This window comes from Muntiacus reevesi, chromosome 1, assembly GCF_963930625.1.
Source record: "Muntiacus reevesi chromosome 1, mMunRee1.1, whole genome shotgun sequence".
Taxonomy (NCBI): domain Eukaryota; kingdom Metazoa; phylum Chordata; class Mammalia; order Artiodactyla; family Cervidae; genus Muntiacus; species Muntiacus reevesi.
In genome coordinates, this window is record NC_089249.1 from 236,117,118 (window position 1) to 236,143,653 (window position 26,536).

A 26,536-nucleotide genomic window follows, 5' to 3' on the forward strand; every position below is an offset into this window, starting at 1 on the left:
GTGCTTTGTGGAGAAAGGAAGAATCAGATGAATGAACGCATGCTGCCGTGCACAGACCCTCGGCCCTCCTTCCCATTAGGCTCTGATAACACTGACACCAGGGGCCTCACTCCTCAGACAAAACTCCAGGTAGACTGTCTTTCCTGGAACTTTTGATCAACCCAAGATGGAAGATATAAGTTAATCAACATCAGAGTTTTCTAACTCAGCATCCTAGCCTTTGCTTTCTAGAGTCAAACTTCCTGTGAATAAGTTCCACCCTCATGCTCAGAACTTTTGGAGAGATGTTTAGGTTGCCCCACTTAAAAATGAACAGATAACCAAGGATTTTCTGACATATGGGAAAGTCTTCTAATAGGACTGACAGATACTAAAACACCTGAACAGAAAAAAAGCAACTTAAGGAAAACTATCAGAGAGAGATGTGATACTGTGACAAAATTTTTAATGAAAAAATAGGATAACAAGAGAGCAACATTCATAGACCAAAAATTAGTGTAAGAGGAAAAAGTTACAAGAAGAATGGAAAATCTCAAAGAAGGCTTAGATGACAAATTTTAGGAAATTTCCCATAGTAATGAGATAACAGATAGAAAACAGAAGAGTACATATAAGAAAATTTAAGAGCCAGTCTAAGAATTATAGTTTCAAATAACAGTAGGTACAAAAAGAGAGAAAGATAAAGGGAGGAAACTATGACTTACTAATATAAGGGGAAAAGAAAAGCCCAGAACTTCTCCAGATTGAATGAACTTATCAAGTGGCCAGGACAACAAATAAAATAAGCCCACATAATCATGACGTTTCAAAACACTCATCACAAATACACAATCCTGCAAGGTTCAGAGAAGACAACTGTTCATCAGAAGTCTGGCATCAAAATAGCTTTAGATTTAACAATAACACCAAAAGAAATTAAGGAGGGCCAGGCCTCAAAATTTTGAAGGAAAATAATTTCCAGCCTAATATTCAATACTCAGACAAACTCTCAATTGAGTGTGAGGAGAATAAACTATTTTGCACATATGCTGCTGCTGCTGCTGCTAAGTTGCTTCAGTCACGTCCGACTCTGTGTGACCCCATAGACGGCAGCCCATCAGGCTCCGCCATCCCTGGGATTCTCCAGGCAAGAACACTGGAGTGGGCTGCCATTTCCTTCTCCAATTTTGCATATATACAAGACTTCAAAAACTAACCTCCCATGCAATTCCCCTTCTTACAAAACTTTTACAGGATACGCTCCACGGAAATAAGAGAATCCAACAAAAGCGAGACAGTGCAGGCCATAAGCAGGGATTCTGTCATTAAAGAAAACCAATGAATGAAAACCCCAGGGAAGAGGGTGATAGGGACCCCAGGATGACAGCTGTCAAGCAAAAAGAATAAACAGTCTAGATTGAAGGGGTCTGGTAGAGATATTTTCAGGAAGATGATCATGTGGTTGATGCACTTGAACATGTTAAAGGATACTTAGACCACTAGAGAAGAGTTTGAGATTGAATTAGTAAAGATACAGAAAAGCAAGCAAGTGTAAACAAGACAATTACTAACTCTGAAGGTGGGGGGAAATGTACAAGAAGGGAAAACCAATTGTGGTTTACTACATGACTCAGGTGTGCATACTGTTTCCATACTCATAATAATGGAAATATTGAATACTGATCTAATTGAAATCATTATATCGGGTACAGCTATCTTAGAAAGATGGGACCCTGTTGGGGTAAGGTTAAAAGACCAAGGAACTGAGCGAAATGCCTACCTGCCATCTTGAAAATTCATTAAGTAATTCCTAAAACTGACCAAAAAATTATACTATTTAGATGATATGATGGAAACTACTAAATTTATTAACTCAAAGAGGTAAGAGTGTTAGTTTCTTAGCCAGGAGAGATTGGAGAGTGAGACAAGTGGATCTCAGGACTAACATCAGTGTTTTATAATAAACCATTTATAACTCTTTGACTTTTAAACCTGTTTATTCATGTGGAAAGACATAGATATATAACTTTGATAAAAATAACAATGTCTAAAAGACAGAAAAACTATTCAACATATCAATCATTGTTATCTTTAGACGATTTTGTTTTTCTTCTACTTTTTTTTTAGTTTTATGATAAAAGTTTATTAGTTTTATATAAAGATATTCTTCATTATGAATAAGAAATTGAAGCTCAGAAATGTCCAATAAATTTCCTAATTCCATTTATCTTGTAAGTGGTGGAGCAAGGATTCCAGTGCAAGTCTTTCTGACTCAAATCATTTTTTATCTTTCATCAAAGCATTCCGTCTTCACTGAAAACCAAGACACAAAACTGTCATGCCACTATCTTTACTTCCCACTCTGAGGCTTCACTGAACCTCTTTCTATACCAAACACTTAACAGTTGATTGCTTTCATTTGTCTACTTATTTTCTTATATATATTTATACTCATTTAATTCCAAAAAGATTACTAAAGAATGGGTTCCAAATATATACACACTACAGAAAAATAAAAATGAGGCAGGGGCATTTGGTTATCCAGGTCTTGTGTTCTCACAAATACAACTGAATAAGTCATGCTCAGTTTCCTGAGGAGGTCACTTAGTCCCAAGCTCATTTTGTCTTCCATCAGTGCCTCCCACAGTCCTGGGCACAGAGATGCTCAGAGTCTTGGTTGATTTGACTTCCTAGCAAGGCTGTGGCTCCTAGAGGAGTGAATTGAACTTCTTTCCTCCTTGCCGTGACTGTCTTAAAAGGGTATAAGTAGCTTTTTTGGTAACTAAACATTCACCTAATTAATGGAAAACTGGTATGTTCCACCAAAAGAATTATTTTTAGCCAGCACTTCATTTTTTCAGTCCTTTTATTCCCTTTTTGACAAAATGTGCAGTGTCCATTCTTAAAAATCAATGGGCAAAGTGACAGCCGGAGGTATACGGAAGGCATGATGAGGTACCCGGAAGATTGTAGCTTACCGTGAGTACCTTCCTGTTGCCATAGTGAGGTACATTTACCTTTGTTTGATGATCATGCAGCACTGACAAAGCAAACATCCTTTGGCTCTTGCTGTTAATTATCCTTCAGTTCCTGCTGCGTGTTCATTCACAAGTCCTTTCTTAGGGCGGTTGTTGGTTATGAGGTTGGTGGGGTGGAGAATGGCGGTTCTTGACACTTCTGAGCTCAAAGAATGAGTAAATCAGTTCTTAAGGTGTTTGAGATCTAAATCCAGTGTCTACAGAGAAAGCTAAAGTTGTCACATTCAAATGGAGACTTTACTGCCTACTCATGAAGCAGGTTTTTAGTAACAGGTTGTTGGTAAGACTTTTCTTAGGAGGTAACCGTTTTTTTAATTAATTTTTTAAATTGAAGCATAGTTGATTTACAATAATGTGAGGAGGTATCTATTTTAAACAACAACACACTAGGAAGTCAACATGAAGAAACATCTTTAAAAAATTTCCTCCTAAGCCATATATATTCTGTTAAACTTTGGTGATGGTTCTTCCTTCATTTAATAAGTATTGATTATATTGATTATGCATGTGCTACCCAACATGGCTCTAGGTGGTATAGATACCATAGGTTAACAGGATGAGCCCAGTGTCTGCCTTCAGAGAGGGTATATTCTTGGTACTATCTGTCCTGTATGATGTGTCAGTATCGTTTTGCCTAAGGTTCTGGAGGAAAAAATTGGGTTGATACCACAATGATTCATCCAGTAATAGCAAAAACAGTAATAATGATACCTCTATTGAGTTCAAACAAAAAACCCTTGACAAGCACCTTTGATATGCCTTATTTCATCTAATCCTCCTAATATCCTTAAAAGGGATACTAAACGCAATCAGTTTTACAGAGAAGAAAATTTAAACTCAAGAAAGGTTAACTAACTTAAAGTTCATAGCTAGTAAACAGTGCAGTCAAAACCCAAACCCAGAGTTTCATGTTCATATCCACACTAGTGTATTACAGAACTTCAGGACTCATCTGGACTATTAAAACCTCAGAACCGGAGCCGGCGTTCTAGCTCGCGGAGTTGGCTTCCTCTTCTCGCCTGTCCTAGCCCTGGACCATCCTCCGTCATGGACCTCGCCGGCATCTGCTCCAGCTTTCAGTCGGACTTGGATTTCTGCCCAGATTGCAGCTCGGTCCTGCCTCTGCCCGGGGCTCAGGATGCGGTCGCCTGTATCCGCTGTGGCTTCTCCATCAACGTGCGAGACTTTGAGGGGAAAGTTGTGAAGACCTCAGTTGTGTTTAACAAACTGAGGACAGCCATGCCTTTGTCGATGGAGGAAGGACCTGAGTTCCAGGGACCCGTGGTTGACAGGCGCTGCTCTCGATGTGGGCACGAGGGAATGGCGTACCACACCAGGCAGATGCGATCAGCGGATGAAGGGCAGACCGTCTTCTACACCTGTACCAACTGCAAGTTCCAAGAGAAGGAAGATTCTTGATTTTTTTCCTGAGCGACTCAGCAATCTTTTTCTTACTTGGAAGCTGAAGGATATTGGGTTCTTAGGTCCTTTGTCCATCTCCCGATTGCAGTATTCTGCTCTCAGAGGAAAAGCAGATCGTCATGTGTGGATTACCATTGTCCCCAGAGTACTCCTACTCTAATTGAGTGTTCTTATTAAAGTTATATTTTTCTACAAAAAAAAAAATAAAATAAAATAAAACCTCAGAACCCATGGAGTCACACAAAGTCAGTTTCAAGTCCAAACCCTACCCCTGGGAGATTTAACATTTTGGGGTCTCTATAACTCATCCATAAAGGAGCAATAATATGATCGCCTTATAGTGCAAGGACTAATTAGGGTAATATATATAAAGTACTGGATCAGTACCTATACATGTGTGTGCGCTCAGCTGTGTCTGACTCTTTGTGACCCCATGCACTGTAGCCCACCAGGCTCCTCTGTCCATGGGATTTTCCAGGCAACAATAGTGGAGTGGGTTGCCATTTTCTTCTCCAGGGGATCTTCCGCACCCAGGGACTGAACCCACATCTCCTGCCTTGGCAGGTGGATTCTTTACCACTGTGCCACCAGGAAGGCCCTATGCATGGATGTACATAATACATAATGATTATAATTATCAACTTTGACCTAAGATGTGTCACAGTGCAGGCAACAGAGGCCTACTGATTATTTATAAAACACCATTAATAATTAGCTTCAAATTCATTGAAGATGGGGGCAGAGGTGGAGAGGTTTAAGGCCATGGAAATCAGATAAATAACATTGACTAAAAGACTCTTCACACTAGGTTTGGGTCACTCAGTATGGCCATCCCTGCCTGCCCTCCACTGCTTGGTTACCTGTTCAGCTCTTACCCTTTCTGCGAGGCCCAAATGAAATGCTGCCTTTCCTTGCAGCTCTTTTATCTTCTACAATAGGAAAACACTTCTCCCACCTTAGAGCTCCGTGGCTTTTAGTGGATGGAACAGTGGTTCATAAATCAAGCCCTGCAGACTGGTTCCAGGCAGCTTCTATCAGAATCCCTCAGGGAGTAGATTAAAATATAGATTCTTAAGTTCAGCCTCCAGAGTTTGATTAAGGTGAGGCCCATGAAACTCATTTTTAACTGTTATTTTGATGGGTGGACACATTTGGGAATCCCCGTGGTAGCACCAAGGCTCTCAGTACCTATGTATTCCTTTAGACTGCAGTCATTCATGTGTATGTTTCATACATTTTGCTGGGAGATTATCCTTCTGATACTCCGATTCAATATAAGGATAAAAATAAAAAGAAACAGAGGAAGTCCCTTGTAACATTTTCCTCCAGTCTTGATCCTTTCCCCGATGATGTTTTGGTGCGTTCTCAGGACAAAACTGATGTCCTCCCTATAGCAACGCTGCTTGTGTTAGTTGGAACTTGAGTGAGTTTTGCTAAACAACTAAAAATTTAAAAATTATTGGAAGAATATCATGATGCCTGAAGAATAATCAAGATAGGACCCATCTGGGTATGAAGCTGCATACTTTAATGTTATCAGGGGTCCCTTTTTATTGTATGAGTCTACTTTATTCTGTGTGTTGGTTTCATTTCCTGGGACCTCCTGACCTGTTTTTTTTTTTTTCCCCATTTGGCTAGTTCTGTTTTCCTGTGTAGAAAGCTTTGTGATAGCAGAGGAAGCGTGCATTTCCAGATCAGAAAACCCTGCATGTGAAGGATGTAGATGGAATGGTTCGGGTCACAGTCCCACTCCCAGCCCAGGGCTTCTGGCAAGGAGACGGGGACAGGACGAGTGACGGACACCAGTGACGCACATGGTTGACGGGACCACTGTTGTAAGATAGGATCCCAGAAAAAGAGATACTGCTTAAGAGGAGAAGCCAGAAAGATGGGCACTGTGGTGAGCTAAGGCTTCCCCTGACTCTGGGCCGCAGATGCTTCTTTCTCAGGCACCATTACCTACATGTAATGGGCTGCAGTGGAGAACAGCATTTGAGGGCAGCTCTGGACTCCACCATTCTGCCCCTTGCTTACACTGTGGCCTTGGAAAAATTCATTACTTCAGGCTGCAGTTTGCTTAGCTTTAAGAAAAGGGCAATAATAGTAGTACTATTTCATTGGATTGATGGGAAATTGAAATAATATATATAACAGGCTTAGACTAGTGCCTGACATTCCTTACAAAAATGTTAGATATTAGCTAGATAGCAACAGATATTAATTATTCTGTTGCTAGATGATATTAGATATTAACAGATATTAATTATTCTGTTGTCCCACTAGACTGTTGGCCCCAGGAAAGTAGGCAGCCTTGGCTTTCTTTCTCCCCAGCACAGAACACAGTGCCTGGATGTTGCTGTGTACGTTATCGGCACAAGCTTGTTGTCAGTGAACACAGACCAAGTACAGTCAGCAATGTCTGCACCTGTACTCACCTAAGTATCTATTCTGCTGTACTGGGTGGAAGGGGGAGGGAACACACACACACACTTCCCCCCCCCCCACCAACCCCCTCTCTGGGTGGAAGGGGGAGGGAACACACACACACACACACACACACACACTTCCCCCCCACCAATCCCCTCTCTGGGTGGAAGGGGGAGGGAACACACACACACACACACACTTCACCCCCACTAACCCCCTCTCCCAACTAGAGTGAAGAAGGAACATATGTAACCCAGCTAAGCCATAACTGTTTCCATGTTGAATTGACTTTACCTTCAGAGAATTATAGCCTGCCCCAGTGTCATGTTTAAGCAGCCAATGTGTGTGCTGAATCAATTGGGACCAAATAACATTGGTACTTAACACCGTGCAATAGAAGTGGAGTGTTTACTAAATAAATTGTCAGCATAAGCAAGATATGGAGGGCTGGCTTCAAGAGGATATTCTCCCAAATCTCTTAAAAGTATCCACTTAGCAATCACATTGGCATGACAGCATGCAAGGAAATGATTGTTTTAACTTTTCATTTAAGTAGTAGCAGGCGTTTTTAGAATTGTTGGAATTTGGAAACTTTTTTTTTCTGTATATCTTGAATATATACACATAATTTATTCTAAGGTTATATTTTAGAAGATGTCAAAAGCTATTAAAATACAAGTATGTGCTTTTAACCAAAAAAAAACACCTTTTTAAAAAAAGATCTAAGTCCAGAAGGACAAAAAGGGAAAGATTAATACATTTGACTATATAAAATTGGACTCTATAAAATATAAATTTAACACTTAAGTTTTCTATATTGTTAAAAATATTTTAAAGTCAAAAGCCAAATGGACAGCCTAGAAAAATATGCTTGAGATGTACTAGAGAGAAAGTTAATATACTTAGCATTTTAAATTTGCTTGCAAATCAATAAAAATAACTCATTAAAAAGAGGGAAAATATGTGAATAGGCAGTCCTCTGAAAAAATAAATGTAAATGAAGATATGAGACTTCACTCATTAGAGAAATACAGCTGACCTTTGAACAACAATTTGTGGTTCACTAATACTTGGATTTATTTCAATAAATACATATCAAAATAGTACACAATCTACCTTTGATTGAATCCATAGATATGGAACTCAAATATGGAAGAAACTTAGGTATGGAGGGCAGAATAATAAATTACATGTAGAGTTTTGCTTAGAGCAGGGTTGGCACCCCAGCTCCCCACCACGTTCTTCAAGAGTCAACTGTATAAAAGTAAATCGATAATTCAATTTTTTTTATTTGTTAAATGAAGGACAGTTGACATCACAGTGTTGGCAGGGCAATGGACAAGCTGACACAAGCTAAGTAATGGACACATTACTGAATGAAAGAGATTTGATATAACATCTTTGAGGAGCTATTTACAGTATCTTTTAAATTGGAAAATTCATTCTATATTTGTCCCAGAAGTTCTACTTTTATAAAGATAGCTTACAACATATGCACATAAGCTGATCAAAGATGTCTGTGGGATTATTGCAGATAATAAATAATCAAATCATCTTTGAAGTCCATCAATTGGCTAAATCTTTTATGGTATATTTATGCAAGAAAATACAAAGAAGCTATTTAAAATAATTACATATAGAGCTATATATAATGGTATGAAAGGACAGAAACAATTATGTAGAAAGTGCTTATAATCTACAATCATATAGGAATGCTATTACCTTGCTATTGCTGTCAAAAGGGAATACATGTAGTATGCAGGAAAAAAAAATCTCTTGATAGATACAGAAGAATTGGTTAACAGTAATTGCCTTCTAGGAATAGAACTAAAATTTTGGAAGGGAAGAAGACTTCATTTTCTCTAAATAATTGTACTTTTTATCATTTGTAATTTTTAGTTTTCAGTGGGCCAGACATACTTCTGACATTATATCTCATCTTCAAAACCACCTGTGAGTCAAATTTAATGAGCTCTGTTTTACAGATGGGGACCTTGTAATTTAAAAAAATAAATGTAGTAACTTTTCTAAGGTCCCACTGCTGGTGTCCTTTTTCTTTCATCAATAGAAAGGTTCACAGAAATATCTAGAAGGGTGGTTCTCAGAAATCTCACATGTGTTCATGATTTGGTACTTATAAAGGCTGGCATCTTTTAAAGGAAAAAAATAAAATTTTCCAAATATTTCTACTTCAAAAGGAGAAAAATGAATGGATTTTCTGCTTTACTTTCTAGAATGTTTTTCTCCCAAATTCCAAATGTCAGGGTGGTATAACTAAGTCTAAAAAGTGTTTCCTGTTTTCTTTTCTTCAACACTGTTTATGGACCAGAATGTTGAGATGAAAAGAGGTAGAAGGAAGGAAATAAAGAGTATCAGCCCTGGAGCCACCATCAGTAAACTTCTGTTTAGGGCAAGACTTGGGAAAGCCTGACTTGTGATTCTAGAAGGAGACATAAAGCAGTCTCACCTTGCTTGCCGCCATTCTACCTCTGGGATGGGTGGATACACAGTAATAATATCTGTAAAACAACTATAAGAACATAGATAAGAGTGTGGGTCCAGGATCAGAAAGGTGTATATGAATTCACATGATGATGAGCTGCTTCTGTCCACTCCTCCACTCAAGTATTGGGTGTGACTTTGTGGCAACAGTCAACCGTTGCCCCCTCAGTTGGTCCTGCTGGACATGTGACTGATAAATTTGACCTGCCAGTGAGCTGAGTATGATTTTAGTGCTTAAACTTTTGTTTCTCACTCAATGGTCCTTAAATGCAATTCATGAGCTTCCCTGGGTGCTCTTACAAGGGAAAAAAATACTGGGTTGGACTTTTTAACAGGCTGTCTTGATTTTCAAATGGGGTACCTTCATAGAGAATTTACATATGTAGTTTTGACTGAACAAGGTTTTGCTTACTTTCTGACTTGTGAAACTATTCCCAAAATAAGTGATTCACTATGCTAGTAATGCTGTGCTCTGCTTAGTCACTCAGTCATGTCCGACTCTGAGGCCCATGGACTGTAGCCCGCCAGGCTCCTCTGTCTGCGGGGATTCTCCAGGCAAGAATACTGGAGTGGGTTGCCATGCCCTCCTCCAGGGCATCTTCCCAACCCAGGGATCAAACCCAGGTCTCCTACATTGCAGGGAGATTCTTTACCATCTGAGCTGCCAGGGAAGCCCATACTAGTTATTATTTAATCTCTAGGCTAAGCATGCCTATCTATAAAAGCCATAAGGTTATTTCAAGGATACAATGAGACATACAAAGGAAATGTGTGTAACAGGTTCTTGATGCATACAGACTTTGTGTCTGGTTGATCAGTGGAGAATGTACACCTATTCAAAAGAAAACTCTAAAGGAAGTCTTTGTAAAATACTTAGTTTTTAAAATACTACATGTGGTATCATAATGTTAGGATCCATTCAACTTTGTCTGTTAACCTGATACACCTCCAGGCAGCTTTAAGGATACTCTGGTGACATGATGGTCACTAAGACTGGGGTAGAAGACCGATGTGAAAGCAAGACTCCGGAGCAGGGAAGAAGGTATAGGAGGTTGAGCAGCTGTTGCCTGTTGGTTTCGCATTAGGCCACATTCTCTGGCCTAGCCTCAGTGTAAATGAGAACCAGGTTTTGTCTCTCCCTATACTCAACCACTACCTTCAAAACCCTACAAAGGCCCATGGTCTAACAGGGCTTCCAGAAGGCCTTTTTATCTTCTTGGCACCAGAGCTCCTCCATAAACCAGATGGAAAGTTTTAAAACATGATACAAGGATAAGAAACAAAAAGAAGCACAACAAAGGTTAGCTTTGCTTTAGAGACTGAAGAAAACACTGCTTCAAGACCACCACACCACAGACTATAAAGCCCAGATGTGTAGAAGTAACGCAGACAGCTGCCATTTACCTCCATGTTGCCTGATAATATCCATTAGTAGTAGTACTAGTAAAAGTAATTCATTCCAGTTCATACTCTAAGTACTTTACATACATACTCATTTCATCTTGCTACAAACCCTATGAGGTATATATTATTTTCATCCCTATTTTACCGATGAAGAAACAGAGCATAGAAGTAAATTGCCAGAATTGCACAACTATTAATTGTAGGAGCTGGAATTTGAACATGGATATTCTGTCTCCAGAGACTGTTTTTAATCTCAGGGGTTGGCAAACTTTTTGTAAAGTAAATATTATTTAAAAAATCCTTTAAAAATGTAGAACCAATCATAGCTCACAGGAGGTACAAAAACAACTTGCAGGCCCACTGTGGCTCGTGGGCCATTTGTAATCTGCTAGGTAATACTGTACAGGTTGACCAAACTTTTAAGCACACAGTGGATATGCTATCCCATACTCCTTTAAGGCAAACCCTACATGCCTATAATAGGATTTCTGTTGACACACAGTCCTGACGTCCACAGTCCTGACATCATCTCTTTCATTTTGTCTGAATTTATGAAGCTTAGTTGCCTTTTCCATCGGCCTTCCTTCAAATTAGTAATGCTGTTGGACATTTAAGAAAGGACTATATGGATAGTATAAGAGCTTATTTTCCATTCACTTCAACCTGTTATTGGCTATCTCTCAGTTATTGGGTGTATTATTATTCAGGGAAGTGACTTTAGGCACTATGGCATCAGACTGGACTTAGTTCTTTCTTTGATTAACTAGAAATAAAAGCATAAATAAGATGTAGTTTCTCTAAAATTTTAAGATTGTCACGTTTCTGGGACTTAACCTGAAATTAATTGACGTTCTGCTAGTAGAAATTTATCAGCAACCTGGCATCTAATCCTTTATCATTTTCATTAAAGCTTAAAATGGCTTATAAAGAGACACGGTTCATGAAATGGATTAATATCACAATGGAAGCTCATGCTTCTAGGTATCTGCTATATATTGATAACTTGGAGATGCAAAACATCATCATAGCATTTTAAGCTAGGCTGCACATGAAGGAACCACTATAAGTTACTAGATTTGCTAGGGGTGAAATCTTGGGCTTGCAAATAAATCTTGATTTTTTTTTTTTTTAATACTTATGTAGTTCATGAAGTCTAACTCAGTTTCATGTAATGAGTGTGAGGAAATCACTGCATTGGTTATTTCAATTTGAAACTTAAGAGGAAACTTATAAAAGAGTTTTTCAATTTATGTTGACAAGTCATATTAAAATACAGACAAAAAATTACCTCATGATACACTACATATCTATATACATACATTATGTAAAACTGAAACAAAAGTTTCAGAGTCAATACTACTGTAACTACATTTAAGACATTTTTGAAAAAAAAAAAAAGATATCTTTGTTATTTTATCTATTCTATCCCATTTGATTTTTTAATGCTTTTTACTACCACTACATTGATTTATTACCACTAACTTATTAATGACTCTTGACTCAGTCTGAAAAATACTTCCTTAGAAGACCCATGTTCTCACATGGCTCTTGTTTATAAGAAGCAGTTGTTTGGGGGTTCTTCTCTATCTTTACAGCTTACTTTGATTTATTTGCCAAATAAATAAATGTGTATATCTCTGTACCAGGCTCTATGGGAAGTACAAAGACATGCCTTCAACTATTTCAAGTCAGGAATTTTCTGAGTTGCCAGGAAAACAAAGGTGAAACAAAGATTACTAAACAACATATAATCTCTGCCCTCACAGAGTTTCTGATGTAGCAAATAAAATAAACTCAGTACCAAGGAGTTTGAGAAGATAACATAGTCAAGTGAATGACTTAAGTAAATAGTTTTATTAGCATTTTTCCTTATAAAAGGGTATTTTCTTGTCTAGAAGGGTCAGTCCCCCTTTTTTTTAAAGATGAGAAAATAAAGACTCAGAATCTTAAAGGTTTAAAAAAAAGAATCTTAAAGGCTTAAAGACTTAAATATAAGACAAGATATCGTGAAACTCCTAGAAGAGAACATAGGTAAAACATCCTCTGACATAAACTGTACCAATGTTTTAAGATAGTCTCCCAAGGCAGCAGAAATAAAAGCAAAAATAAGCAAGTGGGGCTTAATCAAACTTACAAAGTTTTGCACAGCAAAGGAAACAATAAACAAAACAAAAAGACAGCCTACAGACTAGAAGAAAATATTTGTAAACAATGCGACTGACAAGGGCTTAATTTCCAAAATAGACAAACAGCTTGTATAACTCAACAACAAGAAAACCAAACAACCCAATCAAAAAATTGACAGAACACATTAATAAGACATTTCTCCAACAAAGACATACAAATGTCCAATAGGCACATGTCAAGGTGCTCATCATCATGAATTGTTACACAAATGCAAATCAAAACTACAAAGAGAGACCAAAAACCAGTCAGAATGGTCATTATTAAAAAGTTTATTTATGCGAACATCTAACTCACTGGAAAAGACCCTAATGCTGGGAAAGACTGAGGGCAAGAGAAGGGGGTGATGGACTATAAGATGTTTGGATGGTATCACTGACTCAATGGACATGAATTTGAACAAACTCAGGAAAATAGTGAAGGACAGGGAAGCCTGGCGTGCTGTGGTTCATGGAGTAGCAGAGAATTGGACCCAAGTTGGTAACTGAACAACTACAAACAACAAATGCTAGACGGGTTGTGGAGAAAAAAGGAACTCTTTTACACTACTGGTGGGAATATAAATTGGTGCAGCCACTATGGAAAACAGTATAAAGGTCCCTGAAAATACAGAGTTGTCATATGATCCAGCAGTCCCATGCCTGGGCATACATCCAGACAAAACTGTAGTTCTAAAAGATACAGGCAACCTTATGTTCATAGCAGCATTATTTACAATAGTCAAGACATGGAAGCGATCTAAATGTCCATTGACAGAGGACTGGATAAAGAAGATGTGGTATACTTATACAATGGAATATTACTCAGATTTAAAAAAGAATGAAATAATGCCATCTGCAGAAACATGGATGGACTATATATCAGACTAAGTGAAGTAAGTCAGACAAAGATGATCATATGATATCACTTATATGTGGAATCTTTAAAAAAGTGATATAAATGAACATATTTATGAAAGAGAAACAGACTCAAACAGAGAAAACAGACTTGTGGTTGCCAAGGGGGAAGAGTAGGAGTGGGAGGGATGGATTGGGAGTTTTGGATTAGCAGATGCAAGCTATTTTATATATAATGGATAAACAACAAGGTCCTACTGCAGTACGGGATACTATATTCAATATTATGTGATAAACCATAATAGAAAAAATATGAAAAATATGGAGAGATGTACAACTGAATCATACTACTATACAGGAGAAATTAACATGACACTTTAAATCAATTATAATTTAATAAAATATTAAAAAATAGTTTGTCATTTATCAGAGTTACACCACTCTTTTCAGGTTAAATCCAGAATTATTTGTGATAGACATGCTGTCTCACATAATTAAATGGCTTTTTTTTTTTTGCTGAAATAAAGTGAGCTGTGTGTTAAGTAATGATTATGAAGTCACATTATAAAAATATTTCAACCTTGAGAAAGCTTGGAAGATGAGTGGTTCCGTTACTCATCTTTCTTTCCTTCAAAAGGAGCTAATCCAATTAATTTTGAAATCAATAAATCATGTCTTTTAAAGAGAAGAATAGAACCTTTTAGTATTTTGCAATTTTTTCTGATTTAATTCTTAAAAGCCCTCATTTGGAATTTTACTCATCTAAATCCTTATTTCAAAAACCACGAAAGATAGTGGACATTTTCTCAAGATCATCAAGGCACATAACCAAAGCTTGTCACCTTTCTGGGAGAATCTATGCTTTGTTCTCTTCACCAACCTTTTCTTGAGCACTGACCCAAGAGACCACGCTATCGTAAACTAAATATTTATTGCTTCTGACTCCTGGAAGGAAACGTTTTATTTTTTTTTAAGTTGACATATAGTTTATTTAAAATGTATTAGTTTCAAGTATAAAACATAGTGATTTAATATTTTTATAGATTATATTCCATTTAAAGTTAAGGGGTGGAATTGGGAATTTTTTTTTTTTTTTTGGCCACGTCATGTGGCATATGGGATCTTAGTTCGGTAATCAGGGATCAAACCCGAGTCCCCTGCAGTGGAAGGGCGGAATCCTAAGCACTGGACTGCCAGGAATTCCCTCAGGGTGGAATATTTAAATGGCAGATGTAAAAGTTCATCCCAACTTCAAATGAATTTTATAAAATAGACTTTAATGCTCATATTTATTCTCCTCTGTTAGATATTCATGCCTTGGGGATCAACTCATTGTATAAACTTACATGTGTAATAGTTTCTTACTTGGGAAAATTGAAATCATTTTGATACATGAAGGAGTGGTTGTAATGAGAAAACAGATAAGGAGAAGATGTTTAAAGTGCAGACCCTCAGTGGCAATGTATGCACAGAGGACCAGGTCTCTGGACACCTATGTGAAACCCCTGTTATGCACACTTAGATCCCCACGGCTTCTGTCTTTCTTAACATTCAGTGAGAGTTTTAATTGTCCATTCATTTAGTGACTATATAATCTGTCAGAGTCTCTCTATGGAGCCCTCACTGGACCACAGTCTCTGAAAAGTAGAGACTCAATTTCTACTCTATTACTACTATAGCCCCTAGTACTAAGCACTGTGATTAAGTGTCCAAGAAATGTCTACAGATGAATGAATGGTCATGTTAAAGTAGTCTAGAATGTTGTTTACATAAGGTACTTAAGTTTAGTTCAACCTTTCTATATTACTCATTATTTACTAAAGAGCAACTGAATTACTCATGGTGTTCTTTTTGTTTTACAGTTAACTTTGACCACTTTGAAATTTTGCGAGCCATTGGAAAAGGCAGTTTTGGGAAGGTAAGAACCAAAATGATTAACCACTAGCAGAGTATGTAGTTCAGAGAGCCCAAGAATGTTCAGATGAGCTATTGGGACCACAATAAATATGAGATGTTTTTATAATGAGTTTTTATGAAAGTATTACCACACTTTGAACAAAGTATGAACATGTATGCTTTCAGAATTATCTCAAAGTCAAATCAGTTTACTCACTGGCGTTTCACACTTTCTCTATGGTAACAGGAAGAGTAAGGTTTCATAATCATTTTCAAATTGTACCAGTACCTTCAGTAACAGTTATCTTGTCAGTGTAAGAATTAAATCTTTCCATGAAGGATAGAAGCTGATTTCTGTTTTCCCCAGTTGTACCATAATTTTTTCTTTTTTAAAAACCTACTGTTAAAAAAAACCCTAGCATAAAACATACACATTCAGTCTAATTTTTTATAAGAATCTTCCAGATTCAAATCCTGATTAGTTTCTCTGTGGAGACAAACTTAACAGAATATCTCGTACTTCATATTGAACTTGCATTTTAGAATCACCTGCTGTCGACTTTATCTGGCATTATATGAACCTCTTAAAGAATTTTATAAATATGGACATCATAGTGTTTTTCCCAGTGCTTCAAGTCCTTTTTGGTTATATCACTTGTGGTTGCTAAAATAAGTTCTTTGCACAATATTGTTCATTTTAACATTGAGTCATGCCCATTACACTCACTAAAATCTGAATAAAAATGTCATTTGTTATGATTCCTGACATGGAGAAAGTTACTTTCCCCCAATATGGTGTCTTAAAAATCCCCAAAAGCAAAAACAAGCAAACTTGTCTGAGAAAGCAGAGATTTAGAAGTTGACTTGTTACAGGGGAAGGAAAAAGAAATCAGAGCTAAGTGGCAACTTTAACATCAAAGAATTTTGCACAACAAGGCCTCCAAGCGGTGCTAAGCAGTCTTGTTCTGTCTCCTGCCCACGATCCATCACCTCCCTAATCACATTCTCACTCCGGTTGGCACCATTAGGTCTGCATTGTGCAGAAGAATGATACCAAAAAGATGTATGCGATGAAGTACATGAACAAACAAAAGTGCGTGGAGCGCAACGAAGTGAGGAATGTCTTCAAGGAGCTCCAGATCATGCAGGGACTGGAGCACCCTTTCCTGGTTAATTTGTGGTGAGTGGTTTTCCTGGACATTTAATGGGACAGTCCTGCCTTCCCCCCCCAACCCTGTTACATAAACACACCCTGATTTCTGTGCACAACCCTCATTAGGATCTTCATGGGACTTTCATTCGCCTTGGTTTGTCTTTCTAAAGAAACAAAATTGTTATAAATACTGTTCAATTCAGTTGCTGTATATCCCCTTGTCCTGGAGGTCAGTATTCTTTTAAATCAGGGGTCCCCCACCCCTGGTTAGGAACAGGGCCACCCAGCAGGAGGTGAGTGAGCTTCACCTGTATTACAGTATTTACAGCCACTCCCATTGCACACATTACTGGGAGATGCTCCTCCTGACAGATCAGCAGCGGCATTAGATTCTCATAGGAGCATGAACCAATCTATGCTTGAATCTTCCCCCAATCATTTCCCCCCGCCCACTTCTGTGGAAAAATTGTCTTCTACTGAACCAGTTCCTGGGCTTCCCTGCTGGCTCAGTGGTAAAGAATCTGCCTACAATGCAGGTAACCCGGGTTCGATCCCTGAGTCAGGAAGATCGCCTGGAGGAGGGCATGACAACCCACTCCAGTATTCTTGCCTGGAGAATCCCATGAACAGAGGAGCCTGGCGGGCTATAGTCCATAGGGTCTCGAAGAGTCAGAAGTGACTAAGCAGCCCCAAACTGGTCCCTGGTGCCAAACAGATTGGGGACTGCTATTTGAAGCACTGTTATTTAATAGGCTGACAAAGAATGAGTTCAGATGTCTTCTCACTCATTACATCTTTTTCCCCATAATTGTGGGGCAGGGACTTTGAGTGCAAAGTATGGCATCGCTGGTGGACATGAAGTTGATTGTTAGTACTTGTACAAAGCGCCTTCTCCTTAAAGTGATGGGCAAGCAACCTGATTTCCTTGCAGCATACTTCTTAAGCAGCCATATACACACCCATGAATTGGAAAAAAGTGGGTGCTGCCTTTCTTCCCAAACCAGCTTTAACACAACTGGAGCTAATTTATGTCAGTAGCTAGACATTAAATGACTGATCTGCTCTCAAAGCCATTACCATAATCCAAGGCTTAGAAGATGGCAGAGAGGCTTGCATTATCTATTACTTCGAGGTCTTTATGTGGCTGGCTCATTTTCCTCTACATTTTAATGCATCCATTATATTAGGAGCCAGTTCTTAAAGCTAATGCAGTATGACTGTTATTTAAATATGCATACCAAGCAGTTCTTACTAGTGAAGGAAAAAAAAAAACCAAAATCTTTTCCCCTTTTTAGTCAGAGAATACTAATGGAAAAATCATTGAAATGTCACAGTGTGTTTAGGGAGATTCTATGGAGGAATCAGTGCATAAAACCTGTCTCCATCTTTAATTAATACAGCTCACTTCATACACAATTTGCTCAAAGACTCTGTGCTGCAGTTGAAAAGAAGATGGTTGTGTGTGACTTGGAAATAGGTCTATTATGGTTTATGCATACCTCAGACATAGAGAAGCTAATTTTCAGTACAGCTTCAGTGTATTTAATCAGCATTTTAGAGTGGCCTATTCACAATGCTGCCAAGTAAAGAGTTAAACGGATGCAGCTCTTTCTTTCCCATCCTTAACAATCATCAGATTGCCTTTTTTCCTCTCTCTTCACAATGATGAGCCTCCCTTTGTTCAGAGTCACATTGTCCTTCTTCAAAAGTTCAAGCAACTAATTTTCTTCTTTTAAGACCAGGAACCCTTCATAAGGACACACTTAGCATTATACTCTCTCACGCTTGTCTCTCATGGCTGAGTAGGGCAAGCTGATTTCACTCAATTCCCCCCCTTTTAAATAATATGAGTGTTTTGAGACTTGAAGCTGGCCAAAGCTTACAGATTTTGCTTTGCTTACTTGGTGTCATTCTAGACGACATTCTCTTCTCCATGCGTGTGATAACAGGACATAAATTCTACTCTGCCCTTCTTCTCACCCTGACACTGAATCCTGCATTAGAACCTGGGGCTCCGTTAACACCGATAGAAAAGAGAAGAGTTTCCTTACCCTATGATTCCAGCACCACATTCAGTATTGGAAACTGGGAGGGAGCATTCCTAAACATAGATCGGCCCTTTTGTCCTTCAAACCTTGAGATAAGTCTTTAGAAAGCATCTTTATTCCTTCTAATAAATGCCTTAATTAGTATAGCATAGTAAATTTAAGTGTCTCTTTCCACAACTCTTAAGTACCTTGTAATATTTCAGGAGGTGTGGTTATGAGTATCTTTCTTCATAATTCTTAAGTCCCATCGTTAGAATGGGTTAATGTGTGCCACCAGTGCCCAGAATATAGTCAGCATCTTACAAATGGTAGTTCTTACTTTCCTTGCTCCATTAAGTCAGAGTATTCTGAACCTGCCCAGAACCAATGGCCATTGTGGACCCCAGGTGACAACTCTGAAGGGTAGTTGGCCCCACGGCATCATGGCTGTGTGGTAGCACTCACATGCCAACTCATTCCCTATAAAAGCTTATGCTTATTTTTTTTTCCACCTTTATTCTGTGAATCAAAGGAAAAAAGCTCTCCAGTGTGTTATATACAATTTAATCAGATTTTTATGTCCTGGGTTTAACTAGACTGAGCTTTACATCCCCAAAACTTCAGGAGCTTGTTTTCTTAAGAAGCATCATATGACAAAATTACAGCAATATTTTCTTTAAACAACTCCTCTGTACCCATTTATGTATTCTGTTTTGCTGATATGCTCTGTAGGCCTGTCAATACTACTTATAATAATCTTCTCATGGATGCTCAAAATGTCCTTGTCCTCTGGGGATGTTCAGAAAAGTCTGGTTTTCAGGATGAAGGAAAACACAAGGTTTTGCACTAATGTTAAGAAGTTGGCTTATGAATATACTGATATAAACATATACACATATTAATTTGAAAGCATTTCCACTCATGGAAACTTGAAAAACAGATCACATAGAAAAATGAAAGCTCTTCAATAATCCTATCACCTTGAAATGACCACTCCTAACAGTGTGTACTTTCCAGTGAAATGTCTGTATTTGATAATGCATGAGTCCCATTCATTCCTTCTTTCATGTATAGATTTCCTGAGCACCACAATTTATAATTAGGGTTGCCAGACACAATCCAGGATGCATAATTAGATTTGAATTTCAGATAAATAACCAGTACCTTTTGGTATGTGTCCCAAGTATCATACAGGACATTTTTAACTGGAATAGAAATTCAGATGATGAGTGAGTTTAAATGGGCGTCCTGTATTTCCTCACTCTGGGGACCCTAATTGTAACACAGATCCATACCGTGGAGATGCAGTGGTGAGCACAAGTAGATAGACCTGCTTACTACACATTACCAGTAACCGTGAGAGGCTGCTATTAGTCAGAAGGCACATGAATGTATCAACTGTGAGAAGTGCATGGAGGGTCTAAGTGCACCTACCGGTTTCAGGGGAGAGGGGAGGAAGGTCATTAATCCCGGAGCAGCAGTGTGAAGGGTGGAAAAACCTGCTGAATTAAAATCCAACCTCCCCAACCTCCAAAGATTTGGTCCCACCCAGAACAAGGTCATCAGATAAAGGTTATGTTAGAAAGTGAAGGCTGCCTTTCAGGGCTGGTATCCTAGAAAAGCAAATACATTCTTCCCTTGAGCCCCTCCCCAGGGGCCTCTAACAAAGCCCTGGCAACCCACAGCCGAGAACCAATCGCCCCAGACCTGCCCAGCACAGCAGATCCCCAGGTGGCCTTTGTTAATTGGAATTAAGCCTGCAGCTGCACACAGCGGCTCCTCTGCTCTCCTAGCCTGGCTCTCCTGTTCCTGTGAGCTCCCAAGGGTCCGCATGTGGTTTCAGGAAATGAGGAGAGGAGATTGTCTGTATTAAGTGAAAAGGACCATTTGTCCTGGGAGTGCGAAAAGGGAGCCCTGGGAGATGGCTCAACACAGCCGCATGAATGGGTTCCCTGGAACCAGACTCCGTCGTGTGACTCAGAGCCCTGGCACCTGCCACAGAATCAGAGACCCCGAGAACGCAGGGTGGCCTTCAGAGTCCCGGTATCAACATAGTGGCTCCTATTACTTTGGGTTTCACAGATATGATGTTATGTATTCATCCCAGCAACCTATGTGGGTAGAGATTATTTTTCCCATTTTACACCTGGGGGCTGAGAGGTTAAGCCTCCCCCAGAGTCTCACAGCCAGGACTCAAGCCCAGGAATCCCGACTTCAAGGCCCCTGCTCTTCCTGCTGAACTCTCCCCTCCACTACGGACATCTTGAGAGACTCTTACAAAATGCGTGAGGAAATTCGATGGATTTTGTCGCTCATTCTCCACACCCCACAGGAATACAAATTCCATAAGGCAGGTTTGTCCACTGCTCCCTCTCCTGCTCCTTACAAAATGGCGGCCACCTCACAGGAAGGGCTGACTAAATCTCTGTTGAATCAACAAATCAGTGAGCGAACACAGTGAGTTAGCAGAGGGACTAGGCTTTTGGCTCCTTTTTCCCCCGCTCTTTTCCCATCACGCCTCTACCCCCTCTCCCGCACTCACCAACAGCCCCATATTGTCATGCCTGTTCCAGGTTCCTTGTTGGCCCTGAGGTCAGAGGGACGGGAGTTTGAATCCATCTCACCACTTGTTAACTATGTAAATGAAGCAATTTACATTTTGTATGTTGCTTGGTTTCTTCATCTATAATTGGGAATGACGGCAATCTCCATAGCAGAAGGTACTGCTTATGAATAAGAACATGTATATAAAGCAGCTCAGACACAGTAAACGTTTAATATCTGCTTTAAACAAGCAACTCTGAGGCCCCTCCCAGAAATGAAATGACTCCCTTCCCCCATGGCCAGAAATGATTCTAAAATTTCTCAGGTGGACAAATGTGCCTGAACATGAGCTGGCTTGGGCATTACAAAGTCTTTTGTTCTAAAAACTTAACTCAGTTTCTTTGACTATAGAATAAATGTGTTGGTATAAAATACAGAAAGTTCTAATGAAGATCATAAATACCCATATGTCATCTCTCAGAAGTAATTGTAATATTTATCTACTACTGCTTTAACAAATTACCACACAAAAACAACAACAAATAACCACAAACAGTGGTTTAAAACAACACGAATTGAAGTTGAGGCTAAAGCTATTTTCATAATATAATGAAACATTATTTTTCTTTCACCCTGCACAGTTATTTGCACTGAAAGTTCACAAACAAGACAAAACTAATCAGAACAACAATTAACTATGGAATGTAGATTAACTAGAAGGTAGTATGTGGAAAACTTTGAGTGATTGAAAGGTTCTATTACCTTTACTGTGGTGTTGCTCATATAAGAGTATATATTTGTCAAAGTTCATTATATTTTATACTTAATATTTGTGCATTCACTATAAATGAATTTTCCCTCATTAAAAGAATATAAAATTTTATATTTTATAAATACAAACATACCAATTTAAAAGAATATAAATTTAAAAACACACAAATGTATTATCTTACAATTTTGGAGGTTAGAAGTGCAAACTCAGTCTTAATTGAGCTAAAACCCAAGCTGTCAGCCTCCTTCTGGAGGCCCTATCAAAAAATTTGTTTTCCTTACTTTTCCAGCATCCTGAAGCTGCCTGTGAGCCTTGGTTCATGGCCGCTGCTTCCATCTTCAACCCTCTGACTTTTCGCCTTCCTCTTCCATCTTCTGAGGACGCTTGTGATTACAGTGGGCCACCTGGCAATGATGGTTCTCTCCTGACCCAGCTCTCTAGCCAGGCTCCTCTAAGTCCTTTTCTCAGCTAGGCCTCAACCGTGCCCTCTAAAAATGTCAACTAAACACTCGCATTTTCTAACAGCTCAAAGTCTCATCCTAGAATGACCCTAGCCCCCTAAAATGCTTTGCTGAGAAAACTGAAGTCTGCTGTGAAAACTTACTCTTTGTTTCCCCACCAACCCCTCAAGATCCTGCACCTTCTCTCAGCCTCTGCGGGAGGGGCGAAGCCCAACTTCCCTACGTAGCGTCGTTTAACAAACCAGATGCGTTTCACGTGGACCAACCCCACTGTCCCAGTTTTTGTAGGTTTTCACCTTCCTGACTCTTTTGGGCCCCACCTCAAAGTCCCCCCTGTTCCCTGTTAAACAAATCAAAGTTGAGTTCAGTTCACACTGGACTCTTTGCCTATTGCAATAGGATATAACTGACTAAAATGTCTCCTTATTACTTTAACCACTGTCAGCTTTGTTAACTTAGGAAGAGATATGATTAAATTAAGGGCCCTGTGAAGGGGAGATAATCCTGAATTATCCAGTGTTGTCATAGGAAGAAATTGCCCTTAGATTTGGCCCTGATGAACTTGGGTAGGTGTGGAAGAATGGAGTAGTTCCTGAAAACGAACTCAGCAAAAAACAGTGTTATTGTGTGGCCAACACATAATAATTGTTCCATATAGTTGTTGACTGACTGACTAATGGACTAATGGCCAAGAAACTAGGTCTTTATAATACACACATTCACTTATTCATTTACTCCTCAGTATTAAAAAGGAGTCCTTAATTGCAAACAACACAAGGAGATATTAGAAATTTTAAGCTCAAGAGAGATTCATTGGAAGCATATGGGGTAGCTTACATAATTATCAGAAGTAAAGCTTGAAGAAGTAGGTCTCAGGAGGGTGAGGGCCAGAGGCAGCTCTGGGACTCTAGATGGCAGGAACTAATAGACAGTCTGTCTCAGCTGGGATGAGTCAGCTGTAGCCAATTTTCTAACCTTGCATCACCTACTCAAGGTTCAGAGTCCTGGGAGGGAATCCAACTGACCTTGCTCAGAAAACATGCCTACCCCTTGGCAAGAAGAAAGAGTGAAATAAATAATGACTCCTAGACTGTCCGCCTGAGCACTTGATAAATAGTAATGTCATTCACTGAAGAGGGAGATCTGAAGAGAGACAGGTTTCTTGGCAAAATAAAGAACTCTTTCTTCTCTCTTCCCTGTGTTAGTTTTGAGCTGCATCTTAGGTACCCAGATAGAGCTGTTGAATAGAAGATGAGTCTGGAGCTCAGAAAAGAAATCCAGACTCCGAGGAAAAGCCCCACAAAATACTAATATGGGAATCATTGGCTTATTGGTGCTACTTAAACCAGGGATTTGAAAAAAAGCACCACTGGAGAGTAATTAGAAGAAAAGGGCTGAGGATTCAAGATCTAGAGCATTTAATAGTTCTGATAGAGGAGGAAGACTCAGGGAACTAGAAAAGAAGGAATTGCTAAGAACCTAGCCAACAAGTGAGGAATAAATCAGATGACTGTGACAACGCAGAGTTGAGGACACTAAGGACTTCAGAGAAGAAGTCTTCATGCTGCAGAGAAGTCAGGAATGAGGAAACAACTGCCCACTGACTTGGGAAGATATGCATATTGTGACCTTGATAAGAGCCAGCTTCAAAAGTTTAGACAAAAGACTGAAGGGAGTGACTTGATGAAAACATGGGACTGTGTAATTTTCCTTTTGGAGGGTGGAATACAAACTGGTTTTGTTGTCTTTTGAGATTAACCCATGTTGTCACAAGTAGCAAGTATATTGTCATTTCTCTATTATAGTCCATTGTATGAATATGCCATGATTTATCTGTACATCTTAAAAATTTTTATTATGCAAAACAATTTTTGAAAATTGAAGTGTAGTTGATTCACAGTGTGTTAATTTCAGGTGCACATCACAGTGATTCCTATGTATATGTGTTATTACAAATTATTGAGTATAGTTCCCTATGTTATACAGTAGATCCTTATCTATTTTATATATAATATATCGTAGTATTTATCTATTTTATTGTTGATGGATGTGTGGGTTGTTTCCAGTTTGAAACTTTTACAAATAGTTCTGCTATTAGCATGCTTGTTTGTATCTTTTGGTAAACAAAAGTATTCATATAGGGAGGCATAAAGCTAGGAATTAAGTCACTGGATCCTAAGATTTATGTACGTTTACTTGGCAGTTTTCCAAAGAAGTACCAATTTATATTCACTCAGCAAGATGTAAGAATTCAGATTGGTTTTAGATTTAATTTTCCTAGTGACCTAGAGTTTGGGCACATATTTATGTGCTTATTGGCCATTGGGAACCCTTTTTTTTTTTAGAAGTGCTTGAGTTTTTTGTCCCTCTTTCTATGTTTTTTGCCTCTTTTTCTCATTGATCTATAGAAGTTATTTATATATTCTGTGATTGGCGGTTTAGTCAATAAGTCATGTCCAGCTCTTTGAGACCCCGGAACTGTAGCCCACCAGACTCCTCTGTCCATGGAATTTCCCAGACAAGAATACTGGAGTGGGTTACTATTTCCTTCTCCAGGGCATCTTCCCAACTCTGGGATCCAACACATGTCTCCTGTGATGCAGACAATTTTTTTTATTGATGAGCCACCAGGGTTGGACATATTCTGTAAACAAGTCCTATTGAGGATGTTAATTATTTGCCCAGTCTGTGACTTATCTTTTCCTTCCATAATGATGTTTTTGTAGATAATCATTAAAGCTTGAATTTAAATATGGTATAATTTATCAGTCTTTTCCTTTATAGGCAGTGCTTTCTGTATCATATTTAAGAAATCTTTGCCCATACCAATGTGAAAATATCTCGTTTCCTAAAAGCTTTGCTGTTTTAGCTTTATATTTACATCTGTAATCCAGGATCAAGATTCACTTTTTCCCCATATGGATACCTAATTAACCCTACATCATTTATTGAAGCTTTTTCACTTTCCTTCCTGCATCCTAGTGACACATTTGTTATTAGTCAAGTCATCACACGTGTGGGTTTCTAGGCTTTGTTTTATAGATCTGTTTGTGTACCTTGCCACATTTGTCACACTACCCTAAGTACTATAGCTTCAGACTGGTAAAAGAATTCAGTAACACAATTCTTATTCTTGATTAACTTGATTATGGTTGGCCCTTTCCAATCCTATATAGTTTCATAATTAGCTTTTCAATTTGTATTTTAAAGCTGCTGGTATTTATGTTGGGTTATATTGAATTTATGAATTAGTTCAGGGAGAATTAACATATATTTTAACTATTAAACCTTCCGGTTTATCAAATACACATATACCTATAATTAAGATATCCCTTAATTTCTATTTTTAGTTTTAGTTTTTAGTGTAGAGTTCTAGCATATTTGTCTTTAGATTTATTTCTAGGTATTTGATGTGTTTTGTGTGTGTGCTCAGTCACTCGGTCATGTCCAACTCTGTGACCCCAGGGACGTAGCCAGCCAGGCTTCACTGTCCATGGAATTTTCCAGGCAAGAATACTAGAGTGGGTTGCTATTTCCTACTCCAGGGATTTAATGTTTTTTACATGACTACAAAGAGTAATTATCAAAATTAAATTTTCTAGTAGTTTGTTGCTTGTTTACCAAAATACAATTGACTTTCAATTATTCTGTCCAGTGACTTTGTTAGATTCTCTTATTCCTTCTACCAGTAGGCCTGTTGATTCTTTTGGATCTTCAAATTTTATAATCATGTCATTAACTAACAGTGACAGTTTTAGTTCTTCCTTTCCAAACTTCTTACCTTTTACTTTCATGCCATTGCATTTGTATTGAGAAAAATGTGGAATATAGTGCACATTCTTATGTGTTTGTCCTGATTTCATGGGGAAGGTTTTAAGGATTTCAAGATTT

The 26,536-nt window shown here is 38.6% G+C and overlaps 1 protein-coding gene and 1 pseudogene across 2 annotated transcripts in view; both read left to right on the top strand.

The window, feature by feature from the left end:
* The window catches only part of STK32A (serine/threonine kinase 32A), a 145,016-nt gene that overhangs the window by 22,479 nt on the left and 96,001 nt on the right, over positions 1–26,536 (top strand). For both annotated transcript variants that reach the window (XM_065918856.1, XM_065918857.1), the window contains exons 3-4: positions 15,655–15,710; positions 16,717–16,868. In XM_065918856.1, coding sequence (XP_065774928.1) covers positions 15,655–15,710; positions 16,717–16,868 — 208 coding nt within the window. The remainder of the gene's footprint in view (positions 1–15,654; positions 15,711–16,716; positions 16,869–26,536) is intronic.
* LOC136168348 (DNA-directed RNA polymerase I subunit RPA12 pseudogene) lies at positions 4,001–4,641 on the top strand (annotated as a pseudogene).